The sequence below is a fragment of the Poecilia reticulata genome, linkage group LG5 (genome assembly GCF_000633615.1).
Source record: "Poecilia reticulata strain Guanapo linkage group LG5, Guppy_female_1.0+MT, whole genome shotgun sequence".
In the NCBI taxonomy this organism is placed as follows: Eukaryota; Metazoa; Chordata; class Actinopteri; order Cyprinodontiformes; family Poeciliidae; genus Poecilia; species Poecilia reticulata.
The window spans coordinates 28,950,202-28,971,330 of NC_024335.1; the positions used below are offsets into that span (position 1 = coordinate 28,950,202).

Below are 21,129 nucleotides of genomic sequence, written 5' to 3' on the forward strand. Positions count from 1 at the left end.
GAATGTATTTTATTTAGCGTATCTATGGAAACTGAATGTTTATCAGAGCATTTTTCAAAAAATAACGGTCACGAACAAGCTAATTTTTCAAGAATTTGACATTAATTCAACTAATTTGACTAAAATTAAATAAATACACATATTTCTTAAATCACTACACCAGTTTAACATTCCTAACATTTAGTTGAAATTCATGTCAAGAAAAAGGCTGTTAAGATCTGTGCTAGCAAGAATGCTACTTGTCTTTTTTGTACAGTAGGTAGCATTTCTTTAAAAAAAAAACGCAGACAAACATAAAATAAACTAAACAATTCCTTATTATTTTAGTAATAACTTGTTTTTGTTTATTAAAAATAGAAGAATGATATTAACCTTCTGGCTGATCACCCTACTGGTGCTCCTCATGGCCAGGATCAATCTTTCGTCGGTTTGGGCTTCTACAGCAAGTGCGTATTTCAGCAAGTGCTTCTTCAGCAAGTTTTGCAAAGTAGACTTAACAGGTTCAAACCTTCCGAGGCGTTATGCTCCTTCAGGCGTCTCCTTCAAAAATCCCGTAGCAAAGGGAAAGAATTCAGAAGGTCAGCGTCATTTATAGGGTTGCCGACGCTAACGTTGTTTCCATAACTTTCATTGACGAATGCACGCGCTGGTGCGTGAGAGAAATTGGACTACAGAAGTTGCAAATTTCACTAGCTAAATAGTAAAGATTCATGCAGAACACCTTGTGTTGTCGTACATAGTTCAGCTACAAATCACTCTTACAAGGCAAAAAAATATATTAATATATATATAATAACATATGTTAATATTTTAATATTAATGTTGAATTGTTATCTTGATACAAGTCATTGCAAGGTGTTATAAGTGTAGCTTCCGTTCTTTGGTGCCACAGAAACATTGCCACATCTGTGATCTAGTAATGCCCAGCATTTGCCCACTCAGTCCTCCTGGGCATATCCTTCAAGCAGTTACAGACTGAGTTTGTATGCCTTTCTAACAAAGGCAGATCAGCTCCTAAAATTTTACTATCAAGCAAATAATGCCTCTCTGCACCGATGTGATTTGCCTACATTTAAATTGGGGCTTATGCATGTATTGTCCCAACAACCTGGCCATTTTGGTGGACTTGTATGTAAATTGCAGTTTGCATCTCATATATAAACAAAGACATATATTCTGCTGAAAGCTGGTGAAAAATCTGAAGGAGGAAAACGGGGCTCTAGAGCAACCTGATTTATTGGTAGCTTTACGATTTTTGTATCTGTTTTATTTTGCACAAAGACACATACAATTCAACACTATTGCTGTAGATCAGCGTTTCTCAATTCTGATCCTCAGGAACCACTGACCTGGGTATTTTAGACACTTCTCTGCTCCAGAATACCTGATTCAAATGATTGCATGACCTCCTCTGCATGTCATCAGAAGCCTGTTAATCACCCACTTGTTCATGTCAGGTTTGTGGCAGAAGAGAAACGCCACAACCGTTGCAGGACAGGGCTTCCCTTGGGACAGAAATTGAGAAACACTGCCGTAGACAGTTTGAATGGGCACTCAGGCGAATGAAATCATTTTTAATCGTACAATTGAGAAAGCGTCCGATGAGCGTTCACTTGCACAGTGCCGCTCGGCTCCAGCTGGCCCTCTCCCTCGTGTGGAGCCTGTAGTGGGTGTTGAGGTGTGCCGACTGGTTGAAGCATTTCCCGCAGACGTGGCATCGGAAGGGCTTCTCCCCAGTGTGGATGCGGTGGTGCCGCTTAAGCATGCTGACCGTGGTGAAGCTCTTCCTGCACACCGCACAGCTGTACGGCTTCTCTTTGGTGTGCCAGCGCATGTGCACCTCCAGCTGGCAGGCAAAGCTGAAGGTCTTGCCGCACTCTTTGCAGCAGTGCCACCTCTGGTTGCTCTGGCTGGGGTGAAATGAGCGAGACAGAGGCTGCTTCAGCGATCTCATGTTCTTGATCGGCAGTATGTGCATGCTCTGTTTGCTGTTGGAATAAAGCGTCCCCTTCCCCTGGACGTCAATTCTTAAAGGTTTCTGACTCTTTGCGGTAGAGACGGCCGCTCTGCAGTCTACGTGGACCGTCGTGGGCAACAATAAGCTGTTGGTTGGCTGCTTTTTCTCATTCTCCTCCTCGGCATTTTCCGTCTTTGTTTCCAGACATGTCGGCGGTAGTGTGGAGACACCGGGGGCTGGGGGAGGACATGATTCCTGCGGCTCAATATCACAGCAGTTTCCTTCTAATTGCCCAGTTGCTTCATGTGTAAAACCACTTTGTATCTTTCTAACTGTTGATTCTTCTTTGACTTGAGGAACGAGCTCCAAGTTGCTTCTCTCCTCGGGCTCACAGAGTTGACTTTCCTCTTGGAGATGGACGGTGAGAGGCTCTGAAAGATCAAAAGCATCACATTATGCCAAGGTTACTCCAAAACAGGTGGTCGAGTCCCTGTTCTACACCTGAAGAGGAGCTAAACCTTAACCTTGATACCCAGAGTCTGGAATCTTATCTTAGAATGGATCCTACTTTAGATTGTGCTTCCAATGGTACATCTGCTGTCCAACACATCTGTGGCAAATCAGACTAACTCCAAATCCAAGGTCTAGATAAGAGACGCAAGGAACATTAGACATTGTGAGGAGATTTAGAAATAAATGCCAGGGGCACAAAATGGTTAAGAGAGAGGCAAAGAAAAATAAAGAATGTCTTTTTGATGAGTTTCTAAGTAAACAACTGTATATAAAGTCCCACACCCTTAGCAAAAGGCTTTCAGTGTACAATTTTGGACATTGTAAAAATTTTGATTCATCTTTGTCATGACAAATTTCAATTAATGACGTTTGGAAAAAAAACAAAAAAACTCCAATCTATTGTCGGGATTGTTTTACCATTTTCTCCACTGTTTGTTCAATGATTGTATCAATACATATCAATAAATTAAAAAAATATGATTAAATACAGTTACTGTGAGCAGTTTAGTGATACACATTAAACTTATTCAAACGACTGGCTTCCCAACAGAAAAATGGGTGTGTTTTTTCAAGAACAGTATTTGTGTTTGTGGGGTTATGATTGCTGTACTAAGCAATCGTAGTACAGCACATACTGTACTACTGTGGGTACAGTATGTGCTGTACAGCACTGTACTTGGGTACAGCACTGTGACCCAATGCTGTACTTGGGTCACAGTTACCTAAAAAAGTAATAAATAGTTCTTGTCATCACTTTTATCAAAACAGTAGAACAAAAAATGATAAAAATTTAAATCCATATCACCAAGCCCTACATAACACAACACGAGTCACAAATATTTGTTAGTCGTGTTACTCTAGAAAGAAGGGGGTGTTTTTGTTTGTTTTTGGGGGAGGGGTTTCTTAAGGCTTCAACCTAAACGGAATTGATGCTTGTTTGGCATTTTATTGGTAGCAAGCAAGAAGGCCATCAAAAGGAAATAGCTTCTAAGTTAAAGCCCAGCTAGTGTCTGACATGTGGATACACACTGTAATGGACATTCACAGGATGGAGAGACTAACAGCTGAGGTGAATTAACAGAGGGATGCTTTTCTCTCACAATGGAGGAAATGGATGGACTATAGGATATCTAAGGAGTCGAACCTTGACAGGACAAACTGTAAATAATGCTTTTACACAGAAGTTTTTTTTAAAAAAAAAAAGAAAGAAAGAAAAAGAAAAGGTTAAAGTGCCTTCTCTGGGTTGTGAATGGGTTCTTGACCCGAGTCGAGGAGTTTAGGTATCTCGGTATCTTGACTTTGGAGGCTCTGAGTGTAAAAAGTGGCCATGCTTTCTGCAAAGCCCTGTCTGTTTTTATGGTGTAAAAGCGCTATAACCCTTTCAATGATCCGGACAGCACGTGTGCTATGGCTTCATATGAAATAATCTGGGCAAAAAGGAAAATCAGAACAGGTTTGAGATGGAATGTCGAGTGTTACAATCAGCAAAACTGGATTCAGGTTCTTTAAAAAAAGATTAAAAGAAGTGACGTTTTAAATTAAAAGAAAGCGTTATGGAGCATAATATAACTCACGCCTTTGCCCCAGCCATTGGTGTGTGTGCATTACTGGCATCACTTTCTTTACTATCTTCTAAGGCCCAATCATAATAAGGGTTTTCAAGCAAACTGAATTTAGTAGACCAACAGAGGGGAGAGTGGTTGAATACAGAATCAGATTCCACTCTTCCCTAATACACAGAGCTGCTGGCTCTTCCCAAACTGAATTGAAACCACCACCGCAGAGACTGAAATGCTCTGCAGCACCGCTCTTCACCTGACTGCTGCAGCAGCAGCCGCTGGACGGCTGCGTTCAGGAGCTTCTGGAGGCGGTCGTTCTCCTCTCTGGAGCGAAGCAGCTCGCTCTGGTACTCGGCCACCGCGTCTTTAACGGCCCCGAGGATCTCCGCCGCGGCTGCGGTCAGCCTGTCGTTTAGGAAAACGCTTAGCCGGTCCAGCTTACTCATGTTTTCGACAGTGTCCATCTGTCACCGCCCACCATACCGGAAGCACAAGCAGACCGGCGGCTTCTGTTTGTAGTCAGTGAACTGCAAAACTAGTGTAGTGGCGCCATCTTGCGGTGGGCTGTCTTCTTCTTTTTCTTCGCTTTTTTTTTTTGGCGGTTGGCAAACGGTTGGTGTGGTGTCCTAAGCGCTCTAAAAAACACACTTTTACTCACATATTAAAATACAGTACACTACTTGCACGTAAGGTATTTTTAGTAGTAGTACATTTGTTGTAATTTTATTGCAGAAGTGGTATTTTGTGGTTTTCAGATAGTTCAAAGAACTACATTTTTAAAATCATTAACATATCCTCTGGATAATTTTTAAGACTTTGTTTCGGTATACATATTTCAGTAATGGCATAAAAGTTACGTTTTTTCAACGTAAAAAAGTAACTGGTCGTCGCAAGTGATGTAATATTTGTTGTGATACTTTGATATAGAACTTTTCTGGCAAAAGAGCAAGAATTCTGATGAGTTCACGCAGTTCCATGGTTTTATTTCTATTTTTGACTCATAAAAAATCTATTAGAGTGAGAAAAGCTAAGAAAAGCACAAACATTATATTTGATATTTTCCCTATTCTAATGCAAATCCCCACTTTCCTAAAACGGAATTTTGACTTAAAAAAAGGGAAAAAATACCACTTCTAAAACATGTTTTACGCAAGGGGAAAAACACATTTCGGGCAAACAATATTATTTTAAGAAGGTGGCAAATGTTTCAATAGTTTTTTTTATTCCCTTCTTGATTTCTTTTTTCCTCTATATTCATTTAAATTTGGCATTTCTATTTCTACTAAACTGCACCGCTTCTGTAAATTTCATGTTTAGACTTTCAAGTCTGTAGTTGTCCTGATAAAGCCTTCTTTTAGTAGCTAGGATTATAAAAAAAGACATTTTTACCCTAGTCATTGGTAATTATTGAAGTACGTTTTTTTTAAGACAGTAATTTTTTTCAAATATACCTGTTTAATCAGGATTTTTTATTTTTGGAAGATGGGAGAAACCAGAGAAAATGTGTTGACCAACTTGGTTAACATGAAGTTCAAATTCCAAATTTCCTTCCAATCTTCTATTGAGTTAACAAAATAAAGTTAGAAGTGCATTAACATAGGCACATAGTGCCAAGGTGGCCGCAGCAAATTTCAAATAAACTGAATCCAAACCAATACTGCTCCAATTTGTCATTAAAAGTATTTTTTATTTACATAGATGATTTTAAGATCATGACAAAGCGTCATGGAGGAGCAATCACACATAAGGATCGTAAAACCAGTATGTCATCTATCAGAATACATCAATATAAAAAAAAAAACCAGAGGACAAAAAGAAATAGAAGTGTTTTCTTCTACAGAACATAGAAACACCACAAAGACTCCCTGAGGTATTCATTATTAAAAACTGCAGAGTGCTGAGGATCTCGGCGAGGTTTGGGTTTTTCTAAGTGTTCAGGACAAGAAGTCTCAGTCCAACATGATCAAATCCACCCGTGACAAACGACAGGAGGAATTCCACTCGCATGCTAACTCTGATCACAGGGAACCTGGGCAGAATTTTAACTCATAATACAGGAAGTGGAGGAATCCACTGAGACATACACAACAGAAAAACACAGATACCAGCAGAAGTGCCCCCATGTTCATTAGTTCTATATCCAGCTTGCATACACAGTATACAGATAAGACTCCCCGGCTAAAATGCTGCTTTCCTCCATCAATTCCTGACAAACTGCAGCTTCTACAAACACACTTTTCCCTTTCTTTCTTCTGGAACTTGTCAAACGCAAAGAAGTTGGGAGAACGTTCCCACACAATGCAAGTCTGCAGATTTTCACACGGCAGAGCATCTGACAGAATGGCGTGCGAGAGACGTCGTCTAAAATGTGACAAACGTGAAGGTAATTCGTGAAATGAGCTGAATTCTTTACGACGCATCTCTGACTCGCTCGTGGCTCGCCGGTTCTCCCTTCAGCTGTCGATCATTTCCGACAGCTCCTGCAGCAGGTCATCCTCTCCGATGGCCGGGTCCACGTCGCCCTCCAGATGGTCGTCGGTGAACTGGTTGATCAGATCCTCGAAGTCGTCCACCGAGGAGCTGCAGGCGTCAGGGTTGGAGGTGGAGGTGGAGGTGGAGGCGGTGCGGGACGCCGCCGCACTGGATCTGCGTGCCCTGGACTGGGTGGGACTTCTGAGGACGGGACTGAAATGAAAGAAGGGAGGCGGCCTTGTTCATGTTCGTGTAATAACAATCTGACATCTGAAGTATCCGTGTTGATCCTTTGAGATGGTGGAAGGTAGGTAAACAATGTTTTTCTTTCTACGTGTTTGTTATGGCATTATATTATGAGACAGATAATCTGATAAAAAAAAATAAAATTAGCTCCACTGCCTTCTCCCAGTAGTAACAGCAGAAATATACGACTCAGTTAGAAACAATGAATCAGAGCCAGCAGGAGGCTCTTAGTGCAGCCAGTCACTCTCATGCTCCCCCCTGTCCTTTTTTCTCTCCTGCGCTACAGCAGGGTCACAATAACATAGTCTGTCATGAATGCTAAGGCTAGTTAGCATAGCCGCTGTTGACGGCAGATAAACAGTTTTAATGGAACGGAAAGCTATTTCTTTGCCATTAGCACATTGAACAGCATTGATTGGCAGCATTAAGCCCCTCCTCCTGGCTCTGATTGGTTGTTTTCGGTCGGGAGTGATGCATTTCTTCAGACTAAAATAATAGCACAAATAGGAGCTATTATTTCACAGATTATCTCTCTTATACTATCAAGACATAATGACAATTTTAACAAATATGTAAGAAAAACATGTAACAAAATACAGCTTTAATGTGGGATTTTTTTTTTTAAATGACATGGATAACAGAAAAACATTCATATCGTCTGACTGACTAAACTTCCAATTACAGAATATTTTACTGAGTGCTTATTACCGCAAAAGGTACAGCTCAAATTAGCATTCAGCTTCAAAAAGATTCAGCCTAGCCCTCTGTACAGCATCACCTCTGATAAAATAGATATTCACTGAGAGCAAGTGATTTCAGTCCAGTAGACTCGCTGGAGTCTACACCAGCGAGTCTACTGGCTGCCAATCAGATGAAGGCAGACCAAGATTGCAATGTTTGTTCTATTTTTATTGATGTGGTCTCCGGTCCGCTTGATCTGCATTCTAACCACTCCAGAGTTCACTTTAAACAAACCCAGGGCTAGGTTTTTAGGCGAACCAGAGTTCACTTTTTTGGTTTGGATCAAAGTTCGATTACGCAACAAGCAAACCAGACTTTCCAGACAGACGGAATGGAGTTGGATTAAAGTGGACTAAACAGTTCTTGTGTGAAAGCAGCCTTGGTGTGAACTTACCTTTGTGGGACCGGCCAGCTGTCTCTGACTGCATCTCCACTGGCGGCTGCCTTGATGTCTTGACCCTGAATCTGCGTGAAGACAGGAACCGTCTGAAGCTCGTCCCTCTGGGTGCTGGGGGTGGGCGGCACAGCAGATGTCAGCTGGACCTCTTTGTTTGAAGACTTTAAGGGGAAAATTGGCAGAGTGTCAGTAAATTCAAGGGTTGATTTGAGATAATGACAGATGTTCTAAACACAGGAACATTCAGATATAATCACATCCTTAAAGACAGTCATCTGTCACGGACATTTCTGTTGAAGCAATGACTGACTGTTTTGATTTCTAGCTTTAATGTCATTGTCATTAGCATGTTTCAATAATGATGAAGTATAAAGTGAATGATGCATAGCTCGGCCTTAAGCGGGAGCAATCTACCTGCTGAGCGACGGTGGAGCTGTTCATGGGTTTCACAGCTGCAACAGCAGAACCCTCCACTCCTCTCTTCTTCGGAGGCGGCTTCACCACTGATGGCTTCACATTCAGCTTAGGCCTCACTGAAACAAAACGAAAACAAACATTTAAAAAAACAGCATATTATGGGATGGAAATAGAAGTGCTTCTCTTCTCCTAACTGTTCTTTATAGTAGATTCTACACACATGTTCAGACTGCAACCAGCTTTCTGTTCACCAGAGGTCAGCAAGCTTTTTCAAACTTACTTATAGAGAAGAAGACTTGTTTTGTCCAGCCAAGTAAATAATTCCTTAACACAGATTGTACTAGCTCCATGGCAGATTAACTTATAACATGGGAAAATGTCTTATTAAAAGTGAAATAATCAGCCAACGGAAGTAGAAATTGTTCATCAATATTATGGAATTATTTACTGAAAACAACTTCTATATCTTCCTGAAAAGTTACTTGTACGTTAGTTCTGTCTTATTTCAAGTACCGTATTTTCCGCACTGTAAGGTGCACCTAAAAACCTTCAATTTCCTCAAAAGCCGACAGTGCGCCTTATAATCCGGTGCGCCTTATATATGGACCAATACTGAGCCACAACAGGTCTAGCAACTACGGTAAGCAGCCACCGACTTCATTTTCGCCTGTAGAAGAAGAGCGCGGTGCATGCTGGGATAGTTGTCAGAACGCTGGTTTGTTAATAAAGTTTGATTGACCTATCTACCTACCGACCTGATAATCAGGTCGTCTGCAGGTCATTTAGCACCACGTTCTCCACCAACATGCTGTGCGCGAACGGAGAAGGGTGACCATCGTCCGGCCACGCCCCGGTCCAGTTGCGGAAGGCTCTCCTCGGCGGGGGAAGAGAGACAGAGACTGAGGCGGCAGCGTGTCGGTTGGTCTGTGTTACCCAGAAAGCAGTTGGGCACAATATTGCAACACCAACACCGTGAGTGAAACAATGACTGGGGCAGACTACTATATAAAGTACTCTTCTTTATTATTACACATACACATTTGTAGAGAACGGAACAAATTGCGTCCCGTAGCGTCTATTCAATGCGCCTTATGATCCGGTGCGCCTTATAGTGCGGAAAATACGGTATACTAAGATATCTGCAGTAGAAAGTAGACAAACACACTTGCTAAGATTTTGTGTTTTTGTAATATACACATCCATGTTTGGGGTTCATTAACATTTCAGATCAACTGAGTGGACCACAGCTGCTGATTAATAAATACAATCCTCAGAAATAAGACCTCCTAATAATTGTGTATATTAGCAGGTGTGTATATTTGTCATGCATGTCTGATCACGTTAATGATTCCTCTATAGAACGATCAGTGACATAGGACAGGAAACAGATTTGTCTGAACAGAGCACATAATTTGTTATTTGTCCCCCTCAACAGTTTTGAATAGTTTAATCTAAATTTAGAGGATTTGGAATAAACTCAGACCTGATCCCTGCAGGTCACGTTTGCTCAAACCAAACAGAGAAAGTCCAGTTCTGTCTCGTCTCACCTTTGCAGCTGCCTGGATGCTCCAAGGTTTTGGTCTGATTAGAGTCTGCCGGGAGTTCTGCAGGCTGGCTCGACTCCCTCGTTATCTGTGCAGACGGCTGTGAGACGGGGCTTCTTGTGGTTTTGTCCAGGAAGTCTGTGGAGCTCTGCTTTGGTGAGGTTGAGAGCGCCGTTGCCGTGGCTGCGGTTTTGGGGCCAGGAGAAGCCGTCCTCTTCGGAGGCGATGGTGCTTGCGGTTTTAGGGAGACAAGTTTCCGAAATGAGACTCTGGAAGCCGGCGGGGGCTCTGCCGACGCCTGACAGGTCGTGGCAGGGATCTTCCTCTTGAGGGCACTGCTGGCGCTCTGCTTCTGAGACGAATCGGCCTCGGCGGGGCTTTTGGCCTGCCCCTCCCGCTCCTGCCTGCGGAGGCGTTTCTCCTGCATGATCTCCTCAAACGTCTTAACCTTGATGGCGGAGGCCTGCACGGACAGTAAGTTTCCGTTACTCATGGCTGGCAAACCAGCAGCCAATCAGATGAAGGCGCTGAAGGACCAGACATACCTGAGCAGGAGCTTCTGCAGTTTTTGCCGGCCTCTCTTCTGGTTCAGTGCTCCTTTCAGCCGCCGTGTTGCCTTCTATCACACAGGAGAAAACGTGACAAAATCAGCTGGAATTATCCTCCATATTTGCCACATTTTCATTTTGGGTCATATTAAGATCATGAATGTTCTTAAAGGGCCAGTTGTGCCAAGATATGTTGATCAAACCCATTAACAGATTGCCAAGATATTAATAAAAAAGCTGTCTCTGTATTCAATAAGTTCCTCATAAAGTGAAATAATATTAAGCATCTTTTCACACGGAGCAGTCACTTTCTGAATGTCACAATTGTTTTTGTGGTTTTTACAAAAATCAGAAATTGCTGCTTTTGTGTCGTCAATTAAATATTTGCAAGAAATTTTGCGATATTTGTCATTGTGACTTTTGGTACACGACTCAAGTGCCGAGTTACTCATCAAAACATCAATCATTTAACACTTAACACTTACATTATCACATGGACCAAAATATAAAGTTATGTGGAAAGACTGAAATTAAAATAATATAAATATCAAAATCAGGCAAAAGACAACATTTCCCAAATCAGTTTTTTTCAATTCTGAAGCTTGAACAAAAACGGCAGGTGTGTCTGTGTTTGGTTAAAACATGTTTGTTCTTCATTCAGTGGGGAGAGAATCCAGAAATTTTACTCAAATAAGAGCAGCGATATGTCATAATAAAATAACTCAAGTAAAAAGTACAGCATAGTAAAAAAAAAAAAACTCCTAAAACATTATTTCAAACAAGTTAATCAACTACCCAACTCTGCTTATTCTGCTTAATCAGAATATTTTTGCGGAAAATTTGCAAAAAAGAAAAGTGTGGTGATCTTGTTGATTTTGTGTGAATTTCTGTGGAATTCTGCTAAATAAATAGAGGGACTGACTTCTGTAATTTGGCAGTAAATGGATAAACACTGCCTTTATTTGATTAATAAAGTAATATGTATGCACACAAATGCTGCCCTGAAGGCTCCGTTTAAGCGGTGGTGGGCCAGATCCGCTTTGTGTTTCTTACGTTGGGTTGGGGGCTTCTTGACTCGCAGCAGATGTGGCCTCTTGGGGGCGCTGTGCTCGGGGCTGTCGGTGGTCTGCTGGGCCTGGACCTTGGCTGCCTTCTCCCTGCGGATCTCCTCCAGGGTCTTCACCCTCACCTTCTCCACGTCAGCGGCGTCCATCGGCCCCGGTCCCTTGGCTGGAGCCTTCTCCTCTGGATGCTCCGCCTTCATCAGGTTGGGGTTCTGGTTCTGTTGCTCCTCCTGCTTCATCTTCTTCTCTCGAATGATCTCAGAGAAGGTTTTAACGTGGCCGATGGGGGCGTCTGTTAGAGTGATGGATCTCTTGGTCGCCTTGGCGGCCCTGACCGGATCTGGTTTGGTGGTTTCCGCTGCGTCAGCTGCAGGAACGTCCTTCTGGCTGCCGGCCTTGGCCGCCTTGGCCTGTCTGATCTCTTCTAGGGTTTTGATGCGGATCCGATCGGGAGCTTTGGTAGACACTGGGTTGGCCTCGGCTGGAGAAACGTGGGAAGGGTTTGTAACTACCAACATGAGTAAGAAGAGAAGTGCTGCCTCTAGTCAGAGGTCTTACCTGCATGAGCACCTCTGACAGGAGGAACCAGCCCAAGTCTTTCTTTGATTGGCTTCAAGGCTGAAGAAGAAAAATGAAAAAAGAGTTTGTTGATCTGACCTCAACCTGTGTAACATGACACCACAGGAAGAATATTAGTAATCTGACTGAATCAGCAGGATTTGCAGTAAGGAAGCACAGACTGTCTGCTTGTTTTTAGCCTGACCTCTGACTGCTCCTTTTGTAGGCAGGTGCAACTTCCTCAAAATATTGTAAAAAGAATTAAATCATGCTGGTAGTGATTATTAGAAGGTAGGCCTGTCGCGATAAACGATTAATCAATTAATCAGATGATAAATTAAACATATCGACCTCATTTTAATTATCGTCTTTATTGTCTCTTCCGGCCTTTTTTCTTCCTGTTGATGACACTGAATGAAAAAGGGCTCAACTCTGGTGCCCTCCACTGACCCTCCCTTCCTCATTCCCTTAGTGTAATGTTCAGCGAACACGACACAAGTTATCGACTGATTGTCGGAAGCATTTTCAAAACCTGAGAGACACATTAGCCGACAGAAATCCCAGGTATAACGGTTCGATCGGGTTCGTCGTGCCGTGTGGTGTCCAGCCACATGGGCACAAAATATTGGCTACAAGTCCATTATTTTAACTCATTTTAAAATCAGGCATTAATCAAGGCTTTACTAGAATCTACCTGTGACGCATGTGGCTAAAGTCAGCGTGAAGTCCTGACTGAATGAAAATCAATATAACCTATTTATGTCACGTTAACGAAGAACAGCTGAAAAGTTACCAGGTTTATTAACTGCAGTAGCAATTTGGCTCGAACTCCTCCCATTGTCATTTCTATATTCTTTGCACAAAATGTTGAATAAACATTAATGTTGTTTCCACATATCATCTCCAATGTCCGCTGGACTTCAGGTTGCGCTGTGTCAGCTGTTTGGGATTCCCCTCAGAAAGCACAGAGGAGAATCCGTGCTTTCTGATTGGCTACCCGTCACATTCAACACGCTGCCTTAAGCTCCCAGTCGGGGAAAACCCATAACTCACCACACACTGCAGGATGATCGGTTACGAAATCACCAGCGACAATCTTAGATCGGCCAACGATGTAAGATTGTCATAAGGGGAAAATAGTGGCAAAAAATTGTGTAGTATGAACTACTGAATAGGTGGTCAGATGTGCCCATCTTCTTTATTTAAAGCTAGTGATTACTGAAGGCCAATATAGTGTACAGATTTCATAATCTGCACTCTTTTGGTTGAATGCAGTATTTATTTCCACTTTGGCTTTATGTTTAGTTTTTATTCAAGTATGTTTTTTGTTCATGGAGACAGAGAATCCATTTTATTTTTGTTTTTGGTTGTTTTTTTTATTTAGTTTATCAGTTCCAGTGTTGTGTTCTTTTGAAAATAAAGTGCATCTATCTATAGCAGGAAATAGCATGCATTATTACGTCATTTCCATTAAATCAGTGTCAAAAGGTCTTGAAACAATATTATCGTTTATCGCAATAATTTTTTTAGACAATTAATCGCTCAGCAAAATTTGTTATCGTGACAGGCCTATTAGAAGGCAACGTGAATTAGCCAAAACCAGCAAAAACACATCTGAGCTTTGAAACACATGACAAACAGAACATTTTCAGACACCTCAGCTAGTGCGTTTCCCCGCTCACCTTTCTGAGTGTTGACCGGCGGTTGCTCTTCATCAACAATTCTGCCCAGGCGCTCGGCCAGACTTTTCTTTATTGTAATCTGTCCCCCGCTTTGAAAATCTAAAGCAGAACCAAACCAGGAGCTTCAGAATGGAACTAGCACTTTCAGCAGCAAGAGCAACAGATTGATCCAAACCCACCTGCAGGGGGCGCCCTTAGCCCGAGCCGTTCAGCCACGCTGCCTCTGGGTCGCTCAGGCTCTTCCAAAACAACAGCGCCTGATATCAGACACAAAGCAGAAGATCACTGATATGAACACAAGTGGTTCTCTACAGACTCTTGATTGGAAATAACAGTGATATGTAAATGGTGACAGATAGGATAATAAAAAATAAATAAAATAAATAAATACAGAACTTAAACTTCACCAGAAGCACCGTTCTGAAACGTAGAACTTTTTTCTTCTGATTTCTGAGGCCTGAATTATCCGAGGATAAAGTAACTGCTGATGGTTCCAGGGTAAAAGCTGAGGGCACAGGAAGAGCAGTTTGTTGCTCACCTCCAAACTGCAAGTGGGCGGGCCGGTATAATGGCAGGCCGTTCTCTGTCTCTCCGTTGGTGGAGGTGTCGGCGCTCTGGAGGTGGTAACCTGTCCTCCTCATGCTGGACTTCAGGGCCTTCCTGAGCCGGATCTCCTCCAAGGTGCTCACGCCAAAATTCAGCAGCTCTCCTGGACAAAACACGACCCCTCGTAACCTTTCCTGAGGCCTTCAGTCGTTGGGTCAGAGCTGCAGAGCTTGGTCTCACCTGACTTAGCCGTCTTCCTAGGTGAAGGGCCGACCTTGCCGTCCTCTCCCTCCTCCGAGAACTGATCTGAAACGCAAAGAGCTGAGCGGTCAGAATCAAAGATGTTGTTTGAAAGTGATCAATAGATTGGGAAAAGATGATGATGTCAATTCAAAACAAAACAAACCACCATTTTATGCTACCTATATTTGCCAAACGGAGCAAATATAGAACCGGTCTACAGGACTGGTTTAACAAGAAAGGCTATCCAAACAAAAACAGTCATTCAGCTTCTGCAGAGCAGCTTGGACTGAACTGACTGGTCTGAGTTCAGTCATCCACAAGGTGAAATGGACCTAAATGGACTGATGTTTACAGTTTGTAGCTATGGAAACTCTCCCCAAGACTCATGTACTCCCGATTGTCAGGCGACAGTCGGACCTCTGTGACATTTACTATCCAAACAGCCGTTTTGGCATTTGTTTTTTTTTTGCCTCTGGCAAATTAAACTGACCCGAGTTTAGAAGCACTAATTTCACATAACTTTGGGGGAAAAAAGACAGCTGGGGCTCACCTTCTTCATCCTCATCATCATCTGCTGGATTAATCACCACGGGTGGATGTGTGGGGCTTGGTACCGGCTCCTGTGTGTCCGTCTTGATGACCCCTCGGAGCTGAGGGTTGGCTGCATTGGGTGGAGCGGCGGCAGCCGGCGGCGGCGGGGCCGGCTCCTCGTGGGGCGGCTCCTCGCTTTTGCTCAGAACTGGAAAAAACAGCAGCCGTCAACTTAAAGAGCACTATGTTTCTTTAGAGCATATTGGTGGGAAGAAATTCAGCTTACCTTTATCAGGAGGGACAAAGACGCCCTCTATGTAGCGGGGCCTCTCATGGAAGAAGGCACAGTGTGGTTTCTGGCAGCCAGCGGGCTGGTTCTCCCAGTAACAGGGAATTTCCTTCCTGTTTTTCTGTTTTTGATCAAACACAAATGGCACTGTGAGCGGACGAGATCATCGTTTGGGGTTGCTTTAACGTTTCTTCTAATATAATCCAAACTACAGAAGCCCATAACCCTGAACCAGTGTTGTAGGAAAGCCTGGAGTCTGAAACCAAACATAGGATGCAACTCCAGCTGGAGAGAAGGCGGCAATGTTTGGATCAGAGTCAAGCATGAAGACTTACTGCAGGTTTTTAGCTTCTGACAACTTCTACACAGGTTTTACAGGAAGCAACTTCTCTTTGCTCCCTAGTTAGGGTTGCAGCTTCAACACCTGTGTAGCTTATTAACTACACAGATTTGGACGTAATTTATCACTTTTATTTTGACACATGCTTTTGGAAGGCTTGTAAATCTGACGCACAAACGACAACCGCAACATTAATCTGATGGTTGAAGAACCTAAATAACAGATTAAAGACAATAATCTTTGTTAATGAGCGCATATGTCTATTTATTCAACAATTTATCAGCAAAACAGTTTTGAAAATATTGCTTATTTTGTCAATAGATGGTTTTTGAATAAAATGTGATTAATGACAGACCCTGCAATTGATATGAGTTAACTAAAGAGTTAAAAATTTTAACATAATTCTTTGTTTTTATATGCTAAAGTTCCCGCTGAAACCTTTGTATTCACATGTTTTTGGTATGCCAATAAATCTCATGCACAAACAACATCCACTAACAACAGCGATGGACGCTGCTGGGGGTTCATTTTGTTTAAAAAAAAACCACACGATCTGACTGGACGCTGGAAAAGACTATTGCCGTGTTCAAGTTGTGCTAAAAGTGAGTAAAATTTTCTTTAACGTTGACAGGAAATTTGAAAATATTACTTGATATTCATGCATTTTTGGAAGACCAGAAGACTAATACCTAAACACCAACTACAAAAACTTAAAAAAGGCAATCATTTACAAAAAGCCCAAGATAAATTAACAATGCTAAGCCTGGTGGGGGCAGAAGAAAAGTCTGGTGGCCCATCAGGCTAATAATACACTGAGGGAAACCCTGCCATCGGTGAAGCTATTCGTGCCTCAAATAGCATCTCAATGCTAAACATGTAGCAGCACCACAGACGTCCCCAGTGCTGACGCCAGCGTCCGCATCCACATTTCTAAAGAAGTTCCACAAACGATCAGGAGTTTCTGAAACACTGGAAAGTTGACTGGCTAGAATATCACTCAGCTTCAATCAGATGGTTAAATGCACAATAAATATCTTTGTTCTTAAGCTCATATTTTATTCAATAACTTGGCAGCAAAAAGTGTATTTTGAATTGAAAATGTTTATGTGGTTTTCGATTAAAATGCAATTAATTAATTACAGTTAACTTGATTAAAACTCTTTATTGGCTTCCAGCACTAATTATAAGACATTAAATAGGTTAAAACCTAGCTCCTTCAAAAAGGAAACCTGAATGAAGTCGCTGGTACGACAGGGACGGCTAAACCGGGCTTACCGTGATCTCCATGTGGCGAAACTTGCAGACAGTACGGAAGCAGCGTCCTTCCTGCCACAGGTTACAGACAGTCTCGTTGCCCATGGCAGCCTCACAGTGTCGGAATGGGCAGCTGTCACCCTGTTCAGTAAAAAAGAAGAAAAAAAAGAAAAATGAAGCTCACTTTCTCAGTTCTCGTTTCAAGTCAGCTTCAAAACAAAGGATGCAAGTGCAGAGTGCATCAGAGGTCTCTGGTCTTACTTTAGTGCAGGTAGAATAGTAGAAGAAGTAGCAGTCGTCTCCATGGTTGGTCATAGTAATACGTGACGAGGCTTAAGAGGCGGCAGTGACCCAGCAGCTGGTTCCCTTCTGAAACGATCGAGACTCTCCCTGAGATCAAAAAGGAAAAAAAAAAAGGTTTCCTCATTACTTCTATTCCCGTTATACATCAGACCAGGGAGTCACATAATGAACCCAGAAGCAATCCGTCTGCCAGTGTTTACATGGTGACTTAAAGATGCGTCGGAGGAAATCTCTGTGCATCGGTCTTAAAATGTGACTCAAAAATTCAATCTGTTCAGATGAGAGATTAAAGTTTGCAAACGAACATCGGTAGGGCCGTTCTGCTGCTGCCATGACGACCATAGAGAGTTACTATGGTGTCTGAGACGACTAGTACTCTTTGGGAGGGAGGGAGCAGAAAACTGTAGCAAATGTGTCAAAATAAAGACCAACTTATTTATTTTTATGGAGAAACAACTTATTGTTCCATAGTGCTGACCAGGGTTCAATTTAATGTGGACTCGTTACTGACAGCTTCAATGTGAACATGTGGTCGAGTTTTGCTTTGGTTGTATTTGTATTCTGCATTCACTGTATTTTAGTGGTGGATTCCAGTCCAGTCTCACTCCAAGACCATGATGAAATTGTTTGTTTTTTTAAATGAATGTCTGTTGGGAGCAGATTTGTTGAAGAAGTGGTAAAACTGGTGGTTGCTGGTTTACTGTAAGTCTGTACTGTTCTGATGTTATAGAGTCTAGATGTAAAATTTGGACGGTTTAGATTTGTCACAAGGTGTTCTGCCGTTATTTGGATTGTTTTACTTTTTTTAATAAGTTTTAACCACAACTAAGATATCACAGCTGAAATTACTAGTCCAGATTTTGGTCAGGTCTTCCCATTAATGAACTGTTGGGGTTAAACCTTAGACTGTTCAAAGTTACATTTTTAATGCTTATTATTCAGAAAATCAATTTTCCTGCTTACAGTTTAGTTACTAAACAGCCCATAAGCATGTCTGCTACAGGACAGGTACTTGCTTAGAATTTTTTGTTTTATTTATTACATGCCAATTTATTTTTTATCATATTGGATCAAACTGAACTGCATCATAATTTGTTAGAAAACAAAATACTGAATTGTAGCAAATCTGGGTTTTCTCTTCCTAACCAATTAGATTGTTGCAATCGCATGACGCTACTTATCATGTGGGCTACAAATCAAGAGATGCATAACCCCAACGTAGCCAGGCATTTAGGCCAGAGAACGTCTCTCAACAGAACTTAGTTTTAGTTTTTGTAATTTTGTCGACATCCATCAGCTACAACTGACATTGGCTCACACTGCCCCACTTTACCTGAGGTGCCTATGCTGGTGTCTTCCTCTTGAGTGCACTGCTGGTACGGTGTCTCCGGAATTATATGGAGTCCTGAAGGAAGACTTGATCCATGAGATAAGAGGAAAAGTGGGGGAGGTCGCCCAGAAAAACTCGTCTTCCTATGTGATTCCTGGTCTCAGGCGATGTGAGACATCTGTATCTCAGCCAGACCGCTAAACAGGACCGACAAAGGGTGCAAAAGTCCTTTTTTTTTTTCCCGTTTTTTTTTTTTTTTTTTGTATGAATAACTGAAGTGACTAATCGAGGAAATATATAGGGGGAATTAATCAGCCAGACGAATGGATAGGACAAAAAAATATTTAAATTCAAGTGGCAAACGTTGGGTTGATGTGTAGCCAAAAAAAAAAAAAAAACAATCTTCAGGGTCTTCTTGTGCCTGGGCGCATTTTGTTGTCGGTGTGGCAATATATATATATATATTTTTTTTTTAAAAATTAAAAAATGGGAGAGAAATCTGGGCTTCTAGTGATTTTCAGCTGTTGCTTAACAACGCTGAAATGGAGTCTTCTGCCTACGGATTGTGATGAGTGCAAGCTATCCACATCCAGAGCTCCCCAGAGAGGGTCGAGAGGGCTGGCTCTAAACCTACAAATCAATCAAAAACACTTCCCAACAAACTGAAAGTGGGTTAATATGAGAGAAAGAGAGAGAGAGAGAAAAGGAGAGACAGCACAAACAGCTGAAACATTTCAACATAAAGCAGAAATACACTCTTGATATTGACTCTAGGGTATAGCAGTATTTGACAAAAATCGAGGTACAGATGCTAAGACAGGCTGCAGCTCTGTTAAAATGTCACATTTATTTATCTCATGTATGTTTTGCTGCTTAGGAACCTCCATTTTAAGCTGTAGATCAGCTTGAACAGGTTTGGCCTTATTCTGAAGGTTTTCAGGTGGTTCACACATCTTCACTAATTATAAGCCTTTCCCATAATGTTCCCACTCAAACCATTTTGTACTAATTTATCAGTTTATTTCTCAAGAGAGCTAAGGATATTGATAAAAACAGATACGATGGACAATACAAAAAAAATGCCAGTATTTTATCATACAGATCAGTTGACTAAAACTGATCCCCGACCTAACCAAAGCAGTTCTGAACGAACTCCAGCCTGCAGATTTTTATTACGTTGAAGAGCTCAAGATGTTCTTGCCAATAACACGAATAACGTGACAACTCCCCAGGTTTACGTCGCGCCTTTCTCGCTCTACCTCTCAAAGTAACATTTCTATTCAAACAGGATTAGCATCAGGGAGGGAACATTTTATTCAGTACCTTGCCCAGTTGTACGTGGGTACATGGCGAGGCCAGCTGGATCACAGCCGCCCCACTTTGGTGAAAATAACCAAAGTTTAAAAACAGACAAAGTGAAGAAAGCGATGACATACTTACTCTAAAATGTGTACAATAGCTTAAAGCTAGCTGGAACAAGCTACGAGCGATCCCCAAGTAGTGATGGAAATTAGACTATAACACACATTTATGAACTGATCACGACTCTTTATGGTTATCAAAAAACTAGAAGTACGGATAACGAACTATTCTTAATACTTGTAACGAGTTTGTACGACAGAACTTATTTTAGCACATGCTACATAATACAGGCCGAGACCTTCTCCTTAGCTAAAATGTTAAGATGGCTGTTTATGTCGTAATTACCGGAGAAAGTACTCTCCAGCTTCAACGTTTCCAAATAACAACAGAGTTAGCATATAAACACGACGTATGATTCCAATTACCAGTTGTTGTTTTTTTAAAAAGATATTTTAAAAGTTCTGAAATACGAGAGTTGTGGTCCCGGGTCGCCCAAGTCCGAAGATGTAGGAGACAAAATCAAAATGGCGGCTGCAGCTAAAAATACGAGTGGGCTCTGTTCAAATGTTGCGTTCATGTAACGAGGGAACCTCAGTTATTTAACTACTTCAAGCTTGACCGCCGGTGTTCTGTGCAACTCCAAAATATTCAACCACAGTTGAAAACATAACTTAAACAGAAAATGTTAAATTCTTTGGAAAAAAATATATTATATTAGTGGGTATACAACACTACCTAATTTAATCATTCCAAGTTGTTAGTTGGAATGATTTTGTTGTTTTGAAAGGTTGGGCCCTTTTTGCTGTGACGCTCAAATTACACTACAGCCCGAAGGGGTAGAGTACCCAAAAATAGTCCCCAAGTTAGAGTACTACTTAAGCATGTTTTTCACTGAAGTAAAAGCAAAAAGTAGCCGTCCAAGAAATTCTTCAAATAAGAGTAAAAAATTGTTTCGTTTAAGCTGTGAGAAACTGGTTATGACATCTGATTTAATATTTTACTATTATTTTATCAGAGAGACAAAATAAAAAGTTATGTGAAAATTCTGGTGAAACTGAAATAATACAAATATTACGAACAAATAACATGATTATACGAACGCTTGGACAGATTAGCGTTGTGTAAAGGTGATATTAATGTTCAGTGGCAAAAACAAAGAAAAAATCTAAACAAAAACACCCTGCATATCCCGCCTCTTTTGCCACTCGCCGTCACTTCTTGCTGGGACATGCA

General features: G+C 41.7%; 2 protein-coding genes across 3 annotated transcripts; both read right to left on the reverse strand.

The window, feature by feature from the left end:
- Positions 1 to 1,218: 1,218 nt before the first annotated feature.
- On the reverse strand, positions 1,219 to 4,619 carry LOC103465456 (zinc finger protein 235-like). The gene is made up of 2 exons (XM_008410318.1): positions 4,286 to 4,619; positions 1,219 to 2,388 (listed from the first exon to the last, which is right to left on the reverse strand). The coding sequence occupies exons 1-2, from the start codon at positions 4,491 to 4,493 to the stop codon at positions 1,610 to 1,612; spliced, it is 987 nt and encodes a 328-aa protein (XP_008408540.1). The 5' UTR covers positions 4,494 to 4,619; the 3' UTR covers positions 1,219 to 1,609.
- A 1,071-nt stretch (positions 4,620 to 5,690) lies between these two features.
- zc3h11a (zinc finger CCCH-type containing 11A) lies at positions 5,691 to 20,427 on the reverse strand. Of its 2 annotated transcripts, XM_008410320.2 has the most exons (17): positions 19,975 to 20,427; positions 18,538 to 18,609; positions 17,163 to 17,291; positions 16,923 to 17,042; positions 15,305 to 15,428; positions 15,038 to 15,226; positions 14,485 to 14,550; positions 14,237 to 14,407; positions 13,878 to 13,955; positions 13,699 to 13,797; positions 12,017 to 12,076; positions 11,448 to 11,939; positions 10,392 to 10,465; positions 9,850 to 10,309; positions 8,300 to 8,418; positions 7,883 to 8,046; positions 5,691 to 6,714 (listed from the first exon to the last, which is right to left on the reverse strand). In XM_008410320.2, exons 3-17 carry the CDS (start codon positions 17,214 to 17,216, stop codon positions 6,483 to 6,485), a joined length of 2,502 nt encoding a protein of 833 aa, XP_008408542.1. In that variant the 5' UTR covers positions 17,217 to 17,291; positions 18,538 to 18,609; positions 19,975 to 20,427; the 3' UTR covers positions 5,691 to 6,482. The 2 variants fall into 2 exon arrangements, with proteins under 2 accessions (XP_008408542.1, XP_008408541.1); XM_008410319.2 differs by having other exon boundaries at positions 18,538 to 20,427.
- Between the last annotated feature and the right edge of the window lie 702 nt (positions 20,428 to 21,129).